This window comes from Epinephelus fuscoguttatus, linkage group LG8 (genome assembly GCF_011397635.1).
Source record: "Epinephelus fuscoguttatus linkage group LG8, E.fuscoguttatus.final_Chr_v1".
NCBI classification, from domain to species: Eukaryota; Metazoa; Chordata; class Actinopteri; order Perciformes; family Serranidae; genus Epinephelus; species Epinephelus fuscoguttatus.
In genome coordinates this window covers 5,782,741-5,804,399 of record NC_064759.1, presented here as the reverse complement: position 1 = coordinate 5,804,399, position 21,659 = coordinate 5,782,741, and the positions used below count along the sequence as shown (strand labels likewise).

Sequence of the window (21,659 nt, the reverse complement as noted above, 5' to 3'; positions counted from 1 at the left end):
CACCTGTATAGTAATGATGCTGTTCATCAGCGTCCTGATACGCCACACCTGTCAGGTGAGTGGACTATTTAGGAAAATAAGTGCCCACTAACAGATTTTATTAAATTTGTGACCAATATATTTTGTTTAATTTGCATTTTTAATCAATTCCTGAACAAATGATGTTGAGTAATGAAATCTCTCACTAGTTTTTATGGTTTTTGATGGCGAGTGGATCACAGCAGGTATACTGCATGCCATATCCTGTTTACTCTTGTTTATTAGTCTGTATGATAAACGCTCCTACATAACACTGCTGCATTAAGAATATTGTTGGTTTATTTTTTATGTGATCACACATCAGTCTTCAGTCAAACACACTGACAACAAGATATGATGTTAAACTGATTTATTGTTTGAGTAAAAAAATAAACATCTGCTTTTATTTACATCATATACAAAACTGAGTTCTTCTCTTCAGTAAAAAAAACAAACATTCAACTGAGTAACAACAAATATCAAAAACACGTCAGAACAAAACACTTTCTCTGTTTTTTATCTACAGAATAAAGTATCAAAACATGCAGAGTCATCGTCAGGAAACTGCCGAGTCATCGTCGTCATCAGGGAGCACTGCAGTCCAGTTCAGTTTTCAGGGTTCAGTCCATCGTGGCGGAGGGACAGGAAGTCCTTAGAAGACGTGAACCACTGGAGGAGGGTTAACGGTGTCCTGATCGACCTGAAGGCAACAAACACCAGAAGATTATAAAACCAAACTTTCTTTTTTAAACTCATTTTCTTAAATTTTTCATCTCGTCTCATCTTATTTAATCTCATCTGTCTTATTTTAATTTAATTTTATATGATCTAATCTTATATTGTCCAATATCTGATCTCACCTGATCTCATTTTATCGTTTTAATCTCATCTCAATGTTTTTAATTTTATTCTGCCCTGCCTCATGTCATTAAGTCGTTTTATCTCATTTCACGTTACCTGATTTCTCGCCTCATTTAAGTACATATAATCTGATTTAATCTTACCCCATGTCGTTTAATCTCATTTTATTTTATCTCATTGTTCGACCATGTTATATTGGATTTTATTATTTTTAATCTCATTTAATCTCTTGAAAGTTAATCCAATTTTATTTAATCTACTTCTGTTTAATCTCATTTTATTTAATCTAATAATGTTGATCTAATTTAGTTTAATCTCATGTTGTTTATTCCGATTTTATTTTATTTCATGTTGTTAATTTAATTTTATTTAATCTCTCTTTGTTTAATCTCTTTTTATAATCTCATGTTTTTAATCTCATCTCAACTCATCTTGGTTAATATAATTTTATTCAATCTTAGTTTATCTCATTTTTTTAAAATCTTGTGTTATTAATCTCATTTAATTCATCTCGGCTCATCTACTTTTAAGTAATCTCATTTTGTTAATATCAATTAGCTCATCTCAGCAAATGTAATTTTATTTAACCTTCATATGTCAATCTAATTTTATTTAATCTCATGTTAATCTCATCTCATTTTGGTTAGTCTAATTTTATTATATCTAATTTTATTTAATCTCATGTTGTTAATCTCATTTATCTCATCTCTGTTCATTTTAACTAATCTCATGTTGTTAATGTGACTTTATTTATCTCACCTCTGTGTATGCCGGGGGAGGGGGAGGCAGGTGGTACATTTCAGGTGCTCTCATGAAGAGCCCGCCCTCTTCCTCGTCATCCTCCCCGCCGTCGTAGTCCAGGAGCAGCGGGGTGCGGGGCCCGTCCACCCTCAGGTCTCTGTGGATGTCGCTGTAGCTGGGCGGTGCTGAGGGGAAGGACGACCAGCTGCTCAGAGACTCGACCTGGCTGCTCATGCTGCTGGTCCTGCTGCCGACGCCGCTGAACGGGATCGTACCGATGACCAACGGCAGCTCCAGGATCAGTTTCTCGCTGCCGGGGATGTGCAGGTAGATCTGGAGGCAGGAGGAAGAAGGTTAATGTCTAATATCTCATTTTAATGTCTTTAATCTCAGCTTTTTTTATCCAATGTCATTTTCTGCCAGTTCAAATATGATCTCAATCAATCTCAAAACATCTTAAGAATTTATTTTATCACATTTTATCAAATCTTATCTTATTTCATTTGATCTCAGCTTTCTTTATCCCAAGATGTCTTTTTATCTCTTATTTCATCTTTTCCCAATGTCTCATCTTTTTTTAATCTTTCTCTCATAATTCACATTTATCTCTAATCATATCTCTAATTATCTCATTTTATTTCATCTGATATCATTTATCTCGTCTTCTCTTATCTCATCTCATCTGATTTCACATTTCATCACAGCTGCTAGTATTAACCTGTCGTGATGTCATCATGACTCACCATGAGGGCGTAGTCCACCTTGATGATGTCACATCCGAGCAGCGTCGGCCTCAGTTTGGGGACTCTGATGGTCTTCCCCTGCCATATGTCACACATCCCCGAGATGATGTGGTTCCCTCGAACCGCCGACAGTTTCTGACGCGACTCCTGAAATAAAACAGACCAGAGATCAGATCTTTGAAAACCGTTTGGTCCCGTCAGAGACAGAAAGCCATTCTGTAACCGGGCGTTACCTTGGTGCGTCTGTTTGCAAGGTATGAGTGTTTGGCGATGATGGCGGCCTTCGGCACGACAATACGTGAGGTGGTGTTCTCGAACTTGGCGTTGATGCTGATCTCTTCTCCCTCGCAGAAGCCCTTCCTGTCGATCTGAGCGCTGATGGACACCTGGCCGTCAGGTATGAACATACAGGTGACTTTCTTCTGTTTGGAGGCTGCAGCTGGAGCCTGCGGACGACACGGGGAACTGATCAGCTCTTATCATCTCGACAAGACACATGATTCAGATCATTATGTATTTGTTTTTTATTTTGTAATCTAACTTCGACTGTCATGGTGTCGGTTTAGATCAGTTTCAGGGTTTTAGTGAAAAAATCTGAGCTCAGTTATGGATCCAGAACATACAGAACCATGCCATATATTTATACCTGTGTTGTTATTAGGGTTGCAGATTGTGAAATTAACGATCAATTAATCGATTAATGGTGATTCAAAAAATGTTTTTGCTTGTACCAAACAACACCAAATGCATATACTCTGACAGGATTGCACAGCCTATCGATTGATGGGTTAAATTTCACATGTTCGATGATCATAGATTAATTGTCATCATCCCTTGTGGTTTTAGACTAATTTGAACAGTGACACATGAAAATGTGACTCTGCCAGGAAGCTTAAACTAAGTTTAATGCTGACACTTTAAAATCTCTGTAATCGGATTTTTAAAGAATGGAAGTGAAACAATTGACTAAAGGAAGGAAGTCTGAAAGCTGCTGATCAAATAATAAACATCCTTTACTCAGAGTTTCAGTGTTGGTGAGTGTGTTTTCGTACCAGCAGTTCAGGCCGGTTCACATCCAGCGGCTCCTCGACCTCAAACTCCCTCTCACATTGCAAAGCACCCTGAGGGGACCTGTCCAGCACCGCCCGCACATAGTAACGGACGTAACCGAACTTGCCTTTATAGGACGACACCAGATGCCTGAAACCAGACCAGAGGACACGTCAGGATAAACTGCTGTGATCACCTCTGCAATCAATGCCTGATTGACAATCACTTATTTGTAATTAATGAATCATCAGTGACGCTCACCCAGCTGCAGGAAGCTCAAAGCCGAACTGGAAGCTGTAAGTTTGATCAGGCTGCAGCAGGAAGTAGCCATCGGAGTCTGAGGACAGACACATGATGAGTAATTCAAACTAATTATCTTACTATATAATGACGAAAACTCTGTCTGTGTGTGTGTTCCACATTTCTCTCCTCACTGACTTGGTCAATCCATGTGAAATTTGGCACAGTGGTAGAGGGTCATGGGAGGATGCCAATGAAGCAATATTACATCAATTGGCCAAAGGGGGGCGCTATAGCCACCCATTGAAATGTCAAACTTTGAATGGGCATATCTCATGCCCCGTATGTGGTAGAGACATGAAACTTTGCACAGAGATGCCTCTCCTCATGAGGAACACCTTTGCCTCAAGAACCCATAACTTCTGCTTATGTAGATTTTCTGCCATTTTGAATTTTTTGAAAAACACTTCAAATGGATCTCTTCCTAGGAAGTTTGAGCGATCTGCATGAAACTGGGTGAACATAATCTAGGGACCAATATCTAAAGTTCCCTCTTGGCAAAAGTTGGAAAACTTACTAAAACTGACTGGTATGAAAGATTTGAAAGTAATAATAACATTTTATTTTACTTAAATTATCTCTACATAAATCTGACAGCTACAAATATTCACTGACTATAAATGTCTTGTATGTGCACGTTATTTAAACTCAAACTGGCTGATTTCAGACTTTTCATCTAAATCCTTCATAAACATTTTAAAATATAAAATAATTTAGAAGATTTCCATCAAATAACTTGTTTCAGGAACAAAGAGCTAAAATCAGTAATAAATACATATGTCTGTCTTACTCTACTACTCTCTATAAAATGTGTGTTTATATATCCCTGCACTTGTCCTCACTTATGTTATCACCATATAACACAAAAAATAAATAAATAACGAGTTTAAAAATGAAAATAACCATTATTAAGATATACAAACGCAGAACTAATATTTCTACATTTATTTTGCAATTTTGTCCATATAGTATCTAATTATTTAATAAATTCAACTTCAATTTATTTACTGAGAGAAAATATATGCATTTTTTATTTGTCAGTGAGACCCTCAGTGATTAGAGTCCTGATTACCTCTGGTGAGCTTCTCCTCCAGCCGCAGCTCCTCCTCATACTTTAGGTACTCCACCTCCTGGCTGCGGCTCTTGTGTTTCTTCCCACCGCGGTAGTCCACGCGGGCGCAACCGGCGGCGGTGACCCTGAGGCCGGTCACCCTGCTGGGCAGAGCCGCCTTCAGCTGCACGGAGCCGGACAGTTTGTCCCCGCTGCTGTAGAAGGACCTGCCGGGGTCCGAGAACACCAGCTGGAACACTGCCATCTTGTTCGCTGAAGACAGAACCATGATGGTACCGAGACTTTCACTGGGACTAGTGATGAAGATGATGAATTAAATCAAACTGTAACGTGTAACAGTAAAGACAGGAACGATTAACGATCGTAACGACCATGAACCGTGTTATTTGTCGTTAGTCTGGTTGTTTCAGGGTGAGTAAACAGGTCGGGCTCGCTTTATACCGTCGGCACGGTGTCCCGGAGTCCCGTTACAGCAACACCGAGCAGCACGTGTACAGTGTGTGGACAAACCAAGCCGCTGAGGGACGGAGCTCTCTGATTGGTCAGCACCGGCTGTCCCGGCGAATGAAGCCAATCAGAGTGCAGAAAGGACGCGTGGACAGCGCGTGCCGCAGGGGGCGGGGCTTGTTACTGGCCGGCCATAAATGAGAAGCAGCATTTGAACAGTGGAGTCATCAGAGTGAGAATAGAAGCAGATTTACTGTTCGGCTGCCGCTCCAACAACAATACCAACAACTGGTGGACTCAACTATCACTTTCACTTATCAACAGTTATTTACAGGAATTTGAAATGTATTTTAAGTCATTGACTGTGATTTAAAATATATTTAAAGTTATTTACAGTCATTTGAAATGTATTTAAAGTCATTTACAGGAATTTTAAATGTTTTTAAAGTCATTTAAAGGGATTTTGAACCTATTTGTAGTTATATATATAGTCATTTTAAATGTATTTAGAGTCAATTCCAGAGATTCTAAATCAATTTAAAGTCATTTACAGGAATTTTAAACCTATTTCAAGTAATTTACAGGAACCTATTTAAATTAATTTCAAGGGATTCTAAATCAATTTAAAGTCATTTATGGTCATTTTAATGTATTTAAAGTCATTTACAGGGATTCTAAATCTATTTAAAGTTTTTCTACAGGAATTCTAAATGTATTTAAAGTCATTTAAGCTGGACTGCACCAACAAGGATTAACTTTTAAACCTGATTAAAGCATAGTTTAAGTTTAAATTCTGTTGCACCGAACTTTAAGACTAATCTAAAATCAAGAAAGATTAAAATGAAACCCCTCTTTAAAAAGAAATATCTTTTTCTTTTCTAATCCTGTTCATACAGGGTCCAAGTTGTCTGTGACCCTGTAATCCTGTGACCCTGTAAACTCCCCTGGAGATCCCGGGAAATGGGGCAAAGCCAAACACGTTCATCTGCACACACTGTGATGCCACACAGCTGGTTCAATATCAGCAAAGTTTCCCTTTATATTCATTGTCTTGTGTGGCGATCAGCAGTGATGTGGTGGTTCACTTTTACACTGTGATCTGTAGCCTATAGTTCGGCTTTAGCTTCTAACTATCTTTGTCTTTTTAACCTGTTGTTGCTGCTGAGTCAGTTTGACATCCTGGATATATCCTTCAAACACAGACTGTAGACCCCTCTGTCTGCTTCTCTCTGGAATCACTTTTTCATTTCTCCAAAAATATGATATTTTTTCATTGAGTGCAGTTAGTTAGAGTGTGGGCTCCACGCTTACTGCAACAGCTTGTTGGACCATCACAAAGGGGCGGGGCTTAGTGAAAGGTCAATTATGACAACATGTCACACAAATGTCTAACAGGATAAAAAAAAAAAAAAAAGAAGTGATGACATTTTATATCCAAAAGGTCAAGGTCAACTTCACTGTGACATCATAATGTTCTGCAAATCTCAGGAACAGAAGGGGAGACATTTGGTCAGATACAGAATTGGTGACTCTAATCTTGTGTCCACCTTAAAACTGTGCTGATTATAGATCTTCTGTGCTGTCGGGCAGAAGCTGTGTGTGAAGCATCCATGTTTTAACAGACATGGATGTAAAGTGACTGGTTTGCGGAGGCGTATACTCACAAAGCAGTATTTCTGTTCTTCTTTCTCAAACCAAAGAGTTGTAGAGTTTCATTTGAGCGCAGTACATGATGTCATGCAACCAGACTGAGGCTAAAGCTAACAGGTGCCAAGCCATGACAAACCGGTCCTGCCACACATTGTCAGTGTCATCCATCTCATCTCATCTGTAGCAAGAGCCTCCTGCACCTAAAATGCTGTCAAAACTTCCATTTCGAAGCCAACGCAGCCTCCATACTTGCTGTGCAGAAAATATGCAGAAAAGAGGCGTGGAGGAAACAAAAGTACAACCCCAAATCACCGAGATGCCAATTTGCACTGGACTAATATCATCACATGACCTGTGTGTTTGGTGAAGTATGGTAGGTAATCTGCGATGGAATATTAATTTGTCAAATTATGGCTATGGCAGATTTGCACAGGATTAACATCACAGAATACCTCTGCATTTATTACAAATTACAAAAGGGTCCCCGGGTATTATTAGTCCCACGCGAACAGGGCTCATAACTTTATTTTAAATTCTGGTGATCTTTAAGTGTTCAAAGAGAAGAGCCAAAAAAAAAAACAAAGTACACTACATATTTATTGATTTAAAATTACTCAAGGTGACATGTAAGGGAAAAGTCTAAGCTTAAGAGGCTAAAATGTGTCTTAATAAAACTTCCAGTGACAGTCTGAAGGACCCTGCAGGAACCAGGACCTCAGTTTGAGACCTGGTGGTGTTAGTGTGGACAGACTGCCCTCTGCTGGACTGATAAGGGGCTGATCTCAGGTCAGTCATCAAATGGAGAACAAGAATAGGTTAAAACCAAGTATATGAAAAGACAGAAGTTCTCATCATTGGCCCTGAACATGACTCCAAACAAATTCAGCCACTCATAAGCCCCCTCACTCCCAGCATAAAATCAGGTGTAAAAAATCAGGGTATTATTCTGGACAGTAATTTGACTCCGGAGCAACAACAGCTGAGGAATATTTCCAAATGTAGCTCACATGAAAATCATAAATGCTCTTAGTCTCCCGCCTTGGTTAATGTAAGACCTTGTTCACCTGCTGAAACAATCAATCTATACACCAGCTCCAAATCATTTAAAATTCAGCAGCTAGGCTTTTGATCAAAACAAAACGATCCTCACACATCACATCTATTTTGGCTTCTAGTCTCTTTAAGAATCATTTTAAAGTTATTTTAATCACATACAAGGCTCTCAGTGATCTGGCACCGTAGTATATAGCTGAGCTTCTCACACTGTACCGTCCAAACAGGCCCCTCAGGTCTGCTGGTCTGGGTCTTCTAACTTAAGTTAACAAGAAATGATGTTTCAATAGTTGATTAATGAAGTTTTTTAATTCATATAATTCTGGTGGTGACAGTCATGTCATTAAATATTATAAAATGTTATTAAATCCAAAAGTTGCGTGCTTTAGACCCAGAAACATAATCATTGAGTTGTTCCACCTTTAGGATCAGATTGTTTATGCTGTAAAATAGTAAAAATGTGAAAAACAAACTGGTCTAATTAAGTTAAAAAGATTTGATCGTTGCTTTTATTACAGGTAGATGACAGGTCAAACACCTGCTCAGTGTGCTGTAACCTGAGTGTGTTATATATGTTCACTGTGTTACAGTGAACATATATAAACTTAGTACATGAGTTCTTCCTGCAGCAGCCGACAGACACAGGTAACTTTAAAGATAAATGATCATATTTACATGATTCATGAGTTTGTACAGTGTTCAGGATCTACAGTCCTGAATCAGACACATGATGGTTTCCCACGACAGCTTCACACTTTGAGATTCAGCTCCATCTACCTGTCCTGACACCTGGTGAGGGTCCACAGGTAGACCACCTGAGTCTGAAGCTGCAGGAGAACCAGACGCTTAACTTACCCTCCCCTGATTTAAAGACAGTATAAATAAACCCAGAGTCTCTGTGTGTTTGTTCTGTACATGGAGGAATCCCGATGACCTTTGACCTTTAGGATCCATCCAGTCTGTCGACCTCTGTGATCGTCATCTGTTCAGCTTCTCATCAAACCTGCAGGAAGACAGACACAGCTTTAGTCATTTAACCAACCATTACCAGGTTATAGGAAACACAGAAGTGAAGTCAAGTGAACGTCTAATAAAACCTGCACAGAGACAGACAGAGAGAGGTTCAACAACTGTCATCAAACATCAGCATTTTACAGAGAGCGGTGAAGTGAAGCAAAGTTTTCACTGAGTCACATGATCAGAACACACCTGGAGTACGGCAGGTTTGTCTACACGCACTCGACAGAGAAAAGTAAACTGAAGTGAAGTGAAGTGAAGAATGGTAAACAGTTGATCCATGACAGCTGAAGTAGCTTAGGGTCAGTAGAACTACAGTAGAGTAACAACAGAGTCAGTAGAACCACAGTAGAGTAACAGTAAAGTCATTAGAACTACAGTAGAGTAACAATAGTGTCAGTAGAACTACAGCAGAGTAACAATAGGGTCAGTAGAACCACAGTAAAGTAACAACAGAGTCAGTGGAACCACAGTAGAGTGACAGTAAAGTCATTAGAACTACAGTAGAGTAACAATAGTGTCAGTAGAACCACAGTAGAGTAACAATAGTCAGTAGAACCACAGTAGACTAACAATATTGTCAGTAGAACCACAGTAGAGTAACAGTAAGGTCAGTAGAACTACAGTAGAGTAACAATAGGGTCAGTAGAACCACAGTAGAGTAACAACAGAGTCAGTAGAACCACAGTAGAGTAACAATAAAGTCATTAGAACTACAGTAGAGTAACAATAGGGTCATTAGAATTACAGTAGAGTAACAACAGGGTCAGTAGAACCACAGTAGAGTAACAGTAAAGTCATTAGAACTACAGTAGAGTAACAATAGGGTCATTAGAATTACAGTAGAGTAACAACAGGGTCAGTAGAACCACAGTAGAGTAACAGTAAAGTCATTAGAACTACAGTAGAGTAACAATAGGGTCAGTAGAACTACAGTAGAGTAACAATAGTGTCAGTAGAACTACAGTAGAGTAACAACAGAGTCAGTAGAACTACAGTAGAGTAACAATAGTGTCAGTAGAACTACAGTAGAGTAACAGTAAAGTCAGTAGAACTACAGTAGAGTAACAATAAGATCAGTAGAACTACAGTAGAGTAACAATAGAGTCTAGAACTACAGTAGAGTAACAATAGGGTCTAAAACTACAGTAGAGTAACAGTAAGGTCAGTAGAACCACAGTAGAGTAACAATAGGGTCTAAAACTACAGTAGAGTAACAGTAAGGTCAGTAGAACCACAGTAGAGTAACAATAGGGTCTAAAACCACAGTAGAGTAACAACAGAGTCAGTAGAACTAAAACAGGATAACAGTAGGGTTAGTAGAACTACAGTAGAGTAACAGTAGAGTTGGAGCTCTTACTGCCGTATAGCATCTGGGATCTGTAGTCTCTCTGTGGGGATGAACTGAGACAGTTCCCTCAGACTGTGAATGAACCGAATCTTCCTGCTGAACTTATCACTGTGGACGACAGACAGACAGACAGACCTGTTATCTAACGGTAATTGTTGCGTTATATTATGTTATGTTTTGTGTGTGTGTGTGTGTGTGTGTGTGCGCGCGCGCGTGCGCGTGCATGTCGCAGACCTGATGAAGGGTTTGACCAGTGTGAGGACAGCTCTGATGTACCAGGCAGGATGGACGACCAGCAGCCCCTTCAGGTCCTTCTTCAGCCTGGACGGACAGACAGACAGACAGACTTAGATAACACCTCTGTCGTCATGGAAACAAGGTCCGCTCTCTGACATTTACTGATAAACACCGCTGACAGTTTAATTCCTTCTGACATTTATTCAAAGCAGCAATCCAGACACCACACTCAGGAAACAAAGACTGTGTGAAGACAGCTCCACCCTGCAGTGCTGTCCTGCTGAGTGAAACCAGCGTACCTCCTGTCAATGGACGTGTAACACTGGTGGAGCCATTTGATGGACGGTAGTTTGTTTCTGGGAGCCATGGCACACAGGTAGACCAGCATGTAGTTCTCTGAAACCATCAGGTCCAATGTTCCCACAATGTACCTGCAGGAACACACACACACACACACACACACACACACACATACACACACTGTAGAATTTGTTCTTACACTTCAACTGAAACTTCCTCACACCTTAACTGCTACATCAACTCTGCTCCGGTAAGCTCACCTGAACAGGTTGTCCATGACATACTCGTAGTCCTCCACCGTGTTCTCTGGCAGGTAGCAGGAGGTGAACAGGATGATGGCGTTCATATCCTCTCCATAGTAACCTGACAGCCAATGAGACACAGAGCCACAGTGTGACTTCATGTGACGCAGATAAAAGGAACGTTTTAAGTAATACAAAGAAATATACGGATTGTGACACGCTCGGTACAGGTGTGTTACAGGTGAATGTGTGTGACCTCCGACCTCCATGTGACAGGACCTGCAGGTGTGTTAGGGGTGTGCATCAGGTGAGTGTGTGTGTGATCTGTGTGAGAGGACTTGCAGGTGTGTTACAGGTGTGTTTGTGTTTGACCTCTGACCTCCATGTGAGAGGACCTGCAGGTACGGCTCCAGGACGCTCATGTTGACGTGGTATTCATGTCCAGCAATGCAGAACCTCCTCCAGCGGCGTCCCTCGTTGTCCACCTTGTCCAGCTCAATCAGACCCTCTGACTGCTCCACCGGGCTCCTCGACATGCCCACGGCCCCGCCCCTCGACATCCGAGGGAGGTCATCTGCTTGGAGAGAGGTCAGAGGTCAGAGAGAGCTCAGAGGTCATCTGTCTCTGTCTCTCTGCCTGTCTGCCTGTCTGTGTGTCTCACCCTCCCACTCCAGCTCGTGGTGGCTGTCTGGCAGCGTTCCTGTCTCGCTGCCTGAAGGCGTCTCCAGAGCCTCCAAGTTGATATCCAGTGACGGCGTCTCATCTGGCGTCGTCGACAGCGCAGCGGCAGAGAAGCCGTCGTTGCTCTGGTCGTGAGAATCACGGCGGCCCAGAGTGAGGCTGAGTGATGGGGCTACCAGGCGCTTCTTGGCCCCACCCCCAACTGTTCCTGATAGGGCGAGGGTAGTGGGCGGAGCTGAGATGAGGTGAGGGGGCGGAGCAAGAGGACAGAATGATGAGACAAGATTTTACTTTAAATATTTGTGTTCCTGTATATTCTTTGATTTGTACAAAACAATAAACGTTAAGATGATTTCAGGTCACCTGGGTGCTGCACGCCACCTGACGGGCTCTCTGCCTCCTCTGGACTCCCACAGTCCTCTGGGAAAGGGCTGAAACAAATGTTTTAAAGGGTTATTCCACTAATTTCACACGAGGATCAGCTTTCTGGATCATCCTCAGTCTGTAAAACCCGCTGATCTGAAGTTTGTGTAAAAAAAGTTATAAAATGTCCTTGCACTGCTCCATCTTTACTAATTTACAGTATCTACTGTAGTGTGTGTGACAGCACAGTGCTGTACTGCAGCAATTTTACACCCAAAAACTATAAGAAACTAAAATCATACTTGGTGTTGTTACTGACTGTGTAGACTAATGGACATTAACACCGTCACCTCACCCACTGGTTTGTGGACTCTCATTTTGAAGCCTTGAGTCTGGCATTTTGGCCGTTGCCATCTTGGATTTTTGGAGACAGAAGTGACCGTATTTGGATGAGAGGGTGGAGCCAACCCTAACACTAGCTGTTAGCTTGGTTAGAACGGTGCATTTACAGCTATGGTTAATCGTGATAATGCTAATGCTAACTGTAAAAAACAGACTTAAATCCATTAAAACAAAATGTACTTACTGGAAAAACTAAAGGGTCTTTTAGTACAACCAAATGCTGAATAAGACTTTTCTTTAGGCGACTTAGTCGTAACAATTAACTTTATTGAACTGAAAACTGAAATAGCGACAGCTATGGCTACAGCTTCACTCTGCCATGGTTATGTTACCTTACCAAGCAGCAACTTGTCAACAGTTGCTGCTAGCTTGGTTATCACAGTCAATTTACAGTTGATGGATAACTGTGCTAATGCTAATTGTGAAAAACTTATAGGACTTAAAACCATTAAAACAAAACGCACTTACTGGAAAATCCAAACCTGTGAATCCTTAGCAGTCTTTAGTACAACCAAACGTTAAACAAGACATTTTTTAGGCGATTAAGACATAACAATTAACTTTCATCAACTCAAATAACGATAGCACGGCTAGTTGCGGCTAGCTTGGTTATCACAGTGAATTTACAGTCGATGGATAACTGTGATAATGCTAATGCTAATGCTAATTGTGAAAACTTAAAACCATTAAAACAAAATGCACAAACTGGAAAAACCAAAACCTGTGACTCCTTAAGAGTCTTCATCAACTGAAAACTGAAATGGTGACAGCTATGGCTACGCCTATACTCTGCCATGGTTATGCTACCTAACCAAGGTTATCGCCTGGCAGTGACTTGTTAGCTTGGTTAGCCCAGTGAATTTACAGTCTATGGTTAACTGTGATAATGCTAATGCTAATAATGCTAACGCACATTTTCGCTAGCAAAAAACAGGCTTGAAACCGTTAAAACAAAACATACTTACTGGGACAACTAAACATCTGACTCATTAGAGGATCTTTTAGTACAACCAAACTCTGAATGAGACTTTTTAGGCACCAAAATTTTACAATAACTTTTATGAACTGAAAATTGAAAAAGCGTCAGCTACAGCTACACCAGGGGTCGGTAACCTTTACAATCAAAAGAGCCATTTTGACACCATTAACAGGTTTTTATAACGAAGATGAGAGTAACAAACACTGAAGTGCTGCAGAACAGGTTCAGATCTGACCCAACAGAGGAAACCTTCAGTTACAAACTGTTTTAACCTTCCAGCTATAGAGCGCGAGATAAGAAGAACAAACAGAGTCTGTTGGTTTAAATCTGAACTTTCAGTCTCTCTTTATGAAACACTTTCACACATCAATCTGAAACTATTTCATCTGTGAAAATAAGAACCAGGTTTTCACATTCAACAAATAAACTTTGGTGTTTTGATGCATAACAATAAGCAAAGTTCCTGTCCACAGTGTGACGGTGAACTCTGACCTGGGGAAGCCGTCGTCCTGCCACTCCTCCCTCAGCTCCATGTCCTGGATGTGTGAGTTGCCTGAGGCCCCTACAGGAGCCCTGCAAGAACAAACACAGTAATATGGAGACTCACTAACAGTCTGACAGGATGATGACCATGTCATGGTTTCATGACTTATTTATTTTAAACAGTGTGACTGACAGATTCATTTCACAGGTTGATTTAAAGTCAGTGACTTTAACTGTTAGAGAGACACGTAGTGAACAAACAGGTGTGACGACTTAAAGCTGCAGATTTTTCATCTGAGGCCACATCCACACTGAGACGTCTTCATTTTGAGACAGCGTTTTAAAACAAAAACAATCTCCGTACACACGAGCATTTAAGCACCACACCGGAAATAATCTTGAGCAGCTCCTGAGTCCGAGACTAATTTCCCTACAGGGACACTAAAGTATATCATATCGTACCATAATCTCTGTCCACACTAACATGCCTAAAAACACGTATCCCATGACTATTCATGTACACTGGGCATGTGCATGCTGATGTAAACAGGAAGCAGAATGTCTGCTCTGTGGTTGGTTGCTTAGTTACAGAAAATACTACGGAGACGGCAAAAAGTAAGACCGGAGATTTCTATGCTTTGACTGACAACAATGTGAAACTGTTACTGAACGTAACACATAATAAAGCGGTCAAGACGTCTGAAAACAGACTGGGAGTTGTTGCAAAGCGAATATGGTGACATAGCACAGCGGCACTAGGAGCATTATCCATCACTGAAGGAAGCCATGGCGATGGGAAAGGAGAACCCACACAGGAAGGATGAAATCACAAATGGTGTGTAGACCTAAATATAATGTTTTAGCTTGACACGTCAAGACTGGTAAGACCCAATCAGGAAGCAAATGTCTCCATTTCCGCCCGACAAGACTGAAACGCAACCCCATAGCTTTCAGACTAAAACGGGTCAGCAGAATTTTCAAAGGTCCCCATTTTAGGGGTTCCAAAACGCCACAGTACGCATAACTTCCAGCGTATACGCAACAATATTTATAAGTTTTAAGCCAAAAAGGTATTAGTGTGGATGTAGCCAATAAGGTTTCCTGAAGATCTCTGAAGAAGTATTCAGACACTTGACTACCACAGACTTAAAGTATTTAAGATACAGTGCCCTCCAAAAGTATTGGAACAGTGAGGCCAATTCCTTTATTTTTGTTGTAGACTGAAAATATTTGGGTTTGACATCAAAAGGACAAGAGATCAACATTTCAGCTTTTATTTCCAGGCATTTACATCTGGATCTGATACGCAACTTAGAAGATAGCACCTTTTGTTTGAACCCACCCATTTTTCATGAGAGCAAAAGTATTGGAACATGTCACTGACAGGTGTGTTTTGTTGCCCAGGTGTTTCCCAATTACATTGATTATTCAAACAATAAATAGCACTGAATGTCTGAGCTCAGTTTCAGATTGGGTACGATAGATTTTGCCTGTGCAGACTGCATTTAGAGGTGGAACCAACATGAAAACCAGAGAGCTGTCTGTGGGTGAAAAAGAAGCAATTGTGAATCTGAGAGAAGATGGACAATCAATCAGAGCCATTGCACAAACATTGGCCACAGCCAGTACAACCATTTGGAATGTCCTGAAGAAGAAAGAAACCACTGGTGTACTAAGCAACAGATGTCGAACAGGTAGACCAAGGAAAACATCAGCAGTTGATGACAGAAACATTGTGAGAGCTGTAAAGAAAGACCCTAAAACAACCAGGTAATGTCATGGCTTGGGCTTGCCTGGCTTCTTCTGGGACGGGCTCTTTCATCTTCACTGATGATGTAACACATGATGGCAGCAGCGAAATGAACTCAGAAGTCTACAGAAACATTTTGTCTGCTAATTTAAAGAAAGATGCAACCAAACTGATTGGGAGATCCTTCATCATGCAGCAAGATAACAACCCAAAACACACTGCCAAAACAACAAAGGAGTTCATCAGGGGCAAGAAGTGGAGGGTTTTAGACTGGCCAAGTCAGTCTCCAGACTTAAACCCAATAGAGCATGCACTTTCCTGGAAAAGCATCACAAAAGAAGAATGCAAAAGTTTGGTGACGTCAGTGGGTCACAGGCTTGATGCAGTTATTGAAAGCAAAGGATTTGCAACTAAATATTAAGTCTCATTCACTTTAATCTATTTTAAGTTTATATGTTCCAATACTTTTGCTCACCTAAAAATTTTGTGTTCCATTACAAATAATGCTATCTTCTAAGTTGTGTATCAGATCCAGATGTAAATACCTGGAAATAAAAGCTGAAATGTTGATCTCTTGTCCCATATTCATCTTTTGAAGTCAAACCCAAATGTTTTCAGTCTACAACAAAAGTAAACGAATTGGCCTCACTGTTCCAATACTTTTGGAGGGCACTGTATAAGATAAAGTTCTGATGGCTCAGAGGTTAAAACGCAGACTTCAAAACTGTGCAATCAAGTAAAATAATAATAATAGAAAAGTTTTTAATTCAAGCCTGTGAGTAATATCAGGAAAGGTACCTATTGGAGTGCTATTACTGGTGTATTAAGAGTAATAATAAATACTGTACAGTCAGTTAGTTTTATCTGAAACTGTACGTCAACTTTACAGAGGAACATTTTACATATAAAACTTAAAGTAGCAACAAGTGGAAATAATAAAGTCAAGTAAAATACCTTTAAGTATTCTCAAGTAGAGAACTAGAGTAAATGTACTGAGTTAGTGTCCTCGTTCTGCTGCTGTGAGATGTTTGTGGTAAACTGAGAGACTCTCAGCGACGCTCTCAACTGGAAAAGCTGCTGAATCAGCTCAACCAGTAACTCACACACTAACACGAGACTGTGGCGTCCCGAGACTGTAGAAACAGATGTGAGTCCCCACAACATGAATGCACCTCTCCCTTTCTCACACACACACAGATATCACAAAAGCCCTGAACTCCTGAGCTCCATCCTGTTCTCTCTCTAAAACCAGACTCCATTCACTTTTCTATCATTTTAAGTTTCTTCCTGGTTTTCCTGTTGAACATAATGACGCAGCCAGGTGACTCACCTGTCAGCTGTCAGCGGGTAACGCACTTTTAATTCAGCATGAACTCCAGCGAGCAGCTTCTCGTTCCAATAAAATCTGAATCAGATCAGGACTGAACGAACCTGCCTGACTGCTCGGATTCTGATTGTTCACAGAAAGGCACCAGAGCAGGTAAGGAGGGGTGGGGCTCTTTTGTTCCTCTGTTTGTTGTTACTGAAGCAGAAGGATGAAATACACCCACCCAGGTAACCACACCTATGTACGTGTGTGTGTGTGTGTGTGTGTGTGTGTGTGTGTGTGTGTGTGTGTGTGTTCAGGTCACACTAAAGGAGATCAGGTGTGGGACATCCTCCTCAGATAAGGGGGTTAGGTTTCCACTATGGTGCCTTCAGGGTCTGACTGGAAAAATCTAACTCTTAGCAGGGTTCTGAGTTCTCTGAGCTCTTACAGGTGTTCTTACCTGCCCAGGTGATGGTTGTTTAGCAGTTTCTAGAGCAGGTTCCAGAGTTAGAGAGATTCCAGGAGTGCTTGAAAAGTTTCCAGGAGAGGGGTGCCTGAGTGTGACTCAGTGTTCCTTAAAGGGTAGTTCTGCATTTTTTAACCTGGACCCATCCTCCCATGTTTAGTGATTTAGTGACGAACAATTTTTTAAACTAGTCCAGTATTGAGAGAGAGCGCTGCAGCTGGCAGCAGCGAGGCAGGCTGCAATGTGACCCCTCAGGGCATTTATGCACCGTTAATTTACATCCACTTAAAGTGTGTGCTCAGATTAATATTCCAAGTGTCCAACAACATTATGGAAAAGACCCTACAGAGACAGATCTTTTCGTTAAAGAATAAGATCCTTTTGTTTAACTAGAAACATCCCTGTAACTGCCATCGCCAATTCTACCAGACTCCATTTCAATAAACCATAATTTTAGCGTGTACAGAGCCACCATATTTTCACATTTAACTGGGTCAATTTAGGGTTAATTTCGACCGTGCAAGAATGGGTGATTGTTCAAACAGTGGAAAGACAAACCAAGATGACTTTTGTGAGTTTAATTTGTTTCTGTCAACTTTGAAATTAAGTGTGTTTTACGTTGATAAAATTACTGTTTTTTTAAATGGAGTCTGGTGGGTTTGGTGATAGCAATCTCAGGGCTGTTTCTGGTAAAACAAAAAGGATCTTACTCTTTAACAAACAGATCTATCTCTATCCCTGTAACTGATTAATGATCTGAGCCTGTCAGTGGCAAAAAACAGGCACTTTTAGTGGATGTGAATTGACAGTGCGAACGCGCCCTGAGTGTTTACAATCCTGTTTTGAGGCTGCAGGCCTCTCACTCACTACTGGACCAGTTTCAAAATGTTTGTTCCCGATAGTCACTTAGACACAGAAACATAGTAAAATACATAACTTTCCCTTTAAGGAGATCCGAGGGAGGTTTGTAGGAGGTTCCAAGAGTTCCAGAGGTACCTGAAGAGGCTTCACAGTTGTCAATAAGAGTCCAGATTCTTACATGGGGCTCAGGGGTTCTTCAGGAGGTTTCAGCGTGCTAGACAAAAGTCCACACTTCCTGAGGAGGGTCAAGAGGGGCTTGAGGTGGTTTAAAAGTTCTTGAAAAATATTCCAGGGGTTCTGGAAGAGCTTATTTATCAGTTGTTTAGGGGGTTACAGGTGTTGTTACCTGTCCAGGTGACAGTACTTCAGCAGGTTCCAGAGGAGGACCCAGGGTTCTTGAGGGGTTTTCAAAGAGTACCAGGGGAGATCCCAGTGTTAATGAGAAGGGTTCAGAGGTTATCTAATAGGTTCTGGGGTTCATGAGAAGGGTTTAGAGGTTTTTTTTGGAGGTTCCAGGACTTCTTGACAAGGTTTAATGTTCTTTTAAGATATCCCAGGGTCCTTGAAAATGTTCTTGAGTTCCTAAGAAGGTTCCAAAAGTCTTGAGGGGGGCAGGTTGTTCCAGGAGTGCAGGTTCTACAGTTCCTGAGAAGAGTCCAGGCTCTTACATGGGGCTGAGAGGTTCTTTGGGAGGGCCCAGGGTGCTAGACAAGAGTCCAGGGTTCCTGAGGAGGGTCCAGAGTTGACTGAGGTGGTTTAAAAAGTTTGTTTAGTTCATCAGTTGTTCGAGAGGTTCCAGGATCCATGAAGGGTGTTCAGGTGGAAGCAACAGAAACGAGGAGCTCTAAATTCAGGACTTGTGTTCTGATCTGATCACCTGATCGACTGATGATGATATTTTTTAAGTAGCACTTCCTCTTGTTTCACTGTTCATGATGTTTGTCTTGTTTGAATAAACTTTATTAGAGTTGTCTCTGAACAAACTGACCTGGGTTCAGAGTTTATTCGTTTAAGTTCTGTTGTTGAACAGAAAGACTGAAACTCGTCGTGAGTGAAACCAGCCAATCAGATCAATCAAATCTCTCTTCAGCTTTAGAGTGGAAACTCTGACTGCTGTGGTCGTCATAGTAACAGCAGCTTTCAGTCTGAAGAGATGAAAGCAGTGTGGATGGTTCACAAAGCTAACACTGGACCAGTTTATGGATCCAGGAGACACCTGAGGAGTCACGGATGACCGGTCAGTACATCACTTCCTGCTGATGAGAAACACTGACACACTGAGCAGTGAATGCACCACAGTGACCCCTTCACTGACCATCTGGAGGAACCAATGCCAGCTCCAAAAACACAAAACTAAACTTCCTCTTTCTGCTGGTACAGGAAACGCACACACACACAGACACACACAGAGCTGGTTGTGAAACCTGAAGTTCTGTCATTGTTCAAGTTTTAAATATTAAACGTACCTGTCCTTGGCGTACCTGTCATCAGCAGGCCTGTCCGTGTGCCCGGCGGGGGAGCTCATGATGTCACAGTGATGTCTCTGACCAGCATGTGTAAGTGTCTGGACGCCTCTGTGTGTGTGTGTGTGTGTCTGTGTGTGTCTCTCTGGGGGAGTTCCTACTCTGACTGAATGTGACTCGCCCTCTCTGTGTCGCTGCCTGACAGGTTCAGCTGCATTTCACACCAGAGGCTCCCTCTTATTGGTCGACGCTCACCTGCTCCGTGCAGACAGGTGAGGCAGCAGGTCAGCTTCACTCTCACTTTATTAATATTAACAAATGAGCAGCTGAGGCTATTTAAAGCAGGAGGAAGTGCTGGGCGTCCTCAGGGTCCTGCTGTCTGTTTCTTTAACCTCTGATTATTATTTATTATAAAAGTCCAGCTGCACAAACACAAACAATTAATGTTAGAGAAACATTTTAATGCCCAGAGGAAGAAGTTTAAGATGTGCATTAATTGTAAGCACTGTCTCTCATTTGTTTTGGCTGACTTATTCATTGATTTTATCTCATGTACTCCAACACATGGCAGAGGAAGTTTTGTATGAAGCCAGTGACAAATTTCCATGTGAGTGAACAATACAGATGTCTATTTATAAAACGTCAAAAATTTGGCTTGAAATCTGTTTACTGAGGTTTTATTTGTTCAGACAAAAAAAAAAAAAAAAAAAGAATTTTGACCCAAAGTAAAATGGTAATTTTTTCTCACAGACGTAAAAAAAACCTGTTTAACTGAAGTCAAAACATTTCATGTAGTTTCTTATAATTGACTTTCGCTCCTCTTCTTATTTTTTTTTATGTTTTTTTTACATTTATGATAGAACAGCTGTAGAGTGACAGGAAAGGGAGGAGGGGGAGTATGGAGATGACACGCAGCAACCGGCCAACAGCTGAAACTGAACCCAGGCCGCAGCTAACGGCTCTGCCTACATGTAGCACACGCTCCACCTGGTGAGCTGGAGGTCGCTCCAGCATTATATATACATTGATTAAAGACTTATGCCATATCGCCCACCCCTGCAACAATGTAAAACAATATAACGCTTTAAACCAAGGTGGACTGTTCCTTTAATTCTTTACATAAACACAATTAATCACCTGCTACAGAAAAACACAACGGACCCTTCAGCAGGAGTCGAGGTGAGTCGAGGTGACCTCTGATCTCCTGTAACTTTACATCATCTGGAAAAAAGAAATGAATCAACAGGAAGTTCCAAACACAAAACTTTAATGATTGTCGTTCACAGATTCAACAGTTCACGTCAGCTGATTTTATCTAATACTGTTTGTGTTTCGTTGTTAAATTTGTTTCGATCAACAGTTTTAAACAGGTCTGAAAAGAGGTGATCATTGATGTCACAATGCTGCAGGTAACCAGCAGGTGGCAGTCACCTGACAGGAACTGTTGTAATGTACCTTTATGAAGGGAAACAGGTTGATACAAACACAACAGGTGTTGATGTCTGATGTGGCATGATGAGGTGTTTGGGGTCAAAGGTCAACAGGATGTGTTTAAAGGGGACCTATTGTGCTCATTTACAGGTTCATACTCATATTTTAGGCTTCTTCTCTTGTAGAAGACGATTACATGTTTAAATGTTTGAAAGCACTATACTGTCCTCAAACTGTCTGTGCTGGAACACCTGCATCCACCCTCTGATTGAGACGCTCTGTTTTAGCTAGGGCTGGGTGATAAAATGATCTTGAAGCGGGATTGTAATAAAACGTGTGTCAATGACGACAATAAACTATAATCAATCTACAGTTTTTGGGATCAGCGT

At 41.1% G+C, this 21,659-nt stretch overlaps 2 protein-coding genes and 1 long non-coding RNA gene across 3 annotated transcripts; 1 reads left to right on the top strand and 2 right to left on the bottom strand.

Annotated features, from left to right (window-relative positions):
* Window positions 1-373: 373 nt before the first annotated feature.
* Window positions 374-5,204, bottom strand: LOC125893827 (thioredoxin-interacting protein-like). Its single transcript, XM_049584758.1, has 7 exons — window positions 4,786-5,204; window positions 3,675-3,750; window positions 3,416-3,563; window positions 2,597-2,809; window positions 2,364-2,510; window positions 1,639-1,953; window positions 374-718 (listed from the first exon to the last, which is right to left on the bottom strand). The coding sequence occupies exons 1-7, from the start codon at window positions 5,051-5,053 to the stop codon at window positions 671-673; spliced, it is 1,215 nt and encodes a 404-aa protein (XP_049440715.1). The 5' UTR covers window positions 5,054-5,204; the 3' UTR covers window positions 374-670.
* Window positions 5,205-6,630: 1,426 nt separating this feature from the next.
* bnipl (BCL2 interacting protein like) lies at window positions 6,631-19,974 on the bottom strand. Its single transcript, XM_049584759.1, has 10 exons — window positions 19,843-19,974; window positions 14,000-14,080; window positions 12,127-12,194; window positions 11,744-11,998; window positions 11,462-11,656; window positions 11,101-11,203; window positions 10,840-10,971; window positions 10,538-10,624; window positions 10,313-10,411; window positions 6,631-8,938 (listed from the first exon to the last, which is right to left on the bottom strand). The coding sequence occupies exons 1-10, from the start codon at window positions 19,899-19,901 to the stop codon at window positions 8,914-8,916; spliced, it is 1,104 nt and encodes a 367-aa protein (XP_049440716.1). The 5' UTR covers window positions 19,902-19,974; the 3' UTR covers window positions 6,631-8,913.
* On the top strand, window positions 19,796-21,271 carry LOC125893830 (uncharacterized). Its single transcript, XR_007449915.1, has 3 exons — window positions 19,796-19,932; window positions 20,045-20,123; window positions 20,700-21,271. It is a non-coding gene; the product is annotated as an uncharacterized LOC125893830 (long non-coding RNA).
* The last annotated feature ends 388 nt before the right edge of the window (window positions 21,272-21,659 follow it).

Coding starts and splice junctions, on each gene's coding strand:
- LOC125893827 (XM_049584758.1), bottom strand. CDS start 5,053: ATGGTTCTGTCTTCAGCGAACAAGATGGCAGTGTTCCAGCTGGTGTTC. Junction 2,810..3,415: donor TGAACCGGCCTGAACTGCTG/GTACGAAAACAC, acceptor TGTCGTCCGCAG/GCTCCAGCTGCAGCCTCCAA. Junction 1,954..2,363: donor AGGTGGACTACGCCCTCATG/GTGAGTCATGAT, acceptor TCCTGCCTCCAG/ATCTACCTGCACATCCCCGG.
- bnipl (XM_049584759.1), bottom strand. CDS start 19,901: ATGAGCTCCCCCGCCGGGCACACGGACAGGCCTGCTGATGACAGGTAC. Junction 14,081..19,842: donor GACAGGTACGCCAAGGACAG/GTACGTTTAATA, acceptor TTGTTCTTGCAG/GGCTCCTGTAGGGGCCTCAG. Junction 11,204..11,461: donor GCAGGTCCTCTCACATGGAG/GTCAGAGGTCAA, acceptor ATTGGCTGTCAG/GTTACTATGGAGAGGATATG.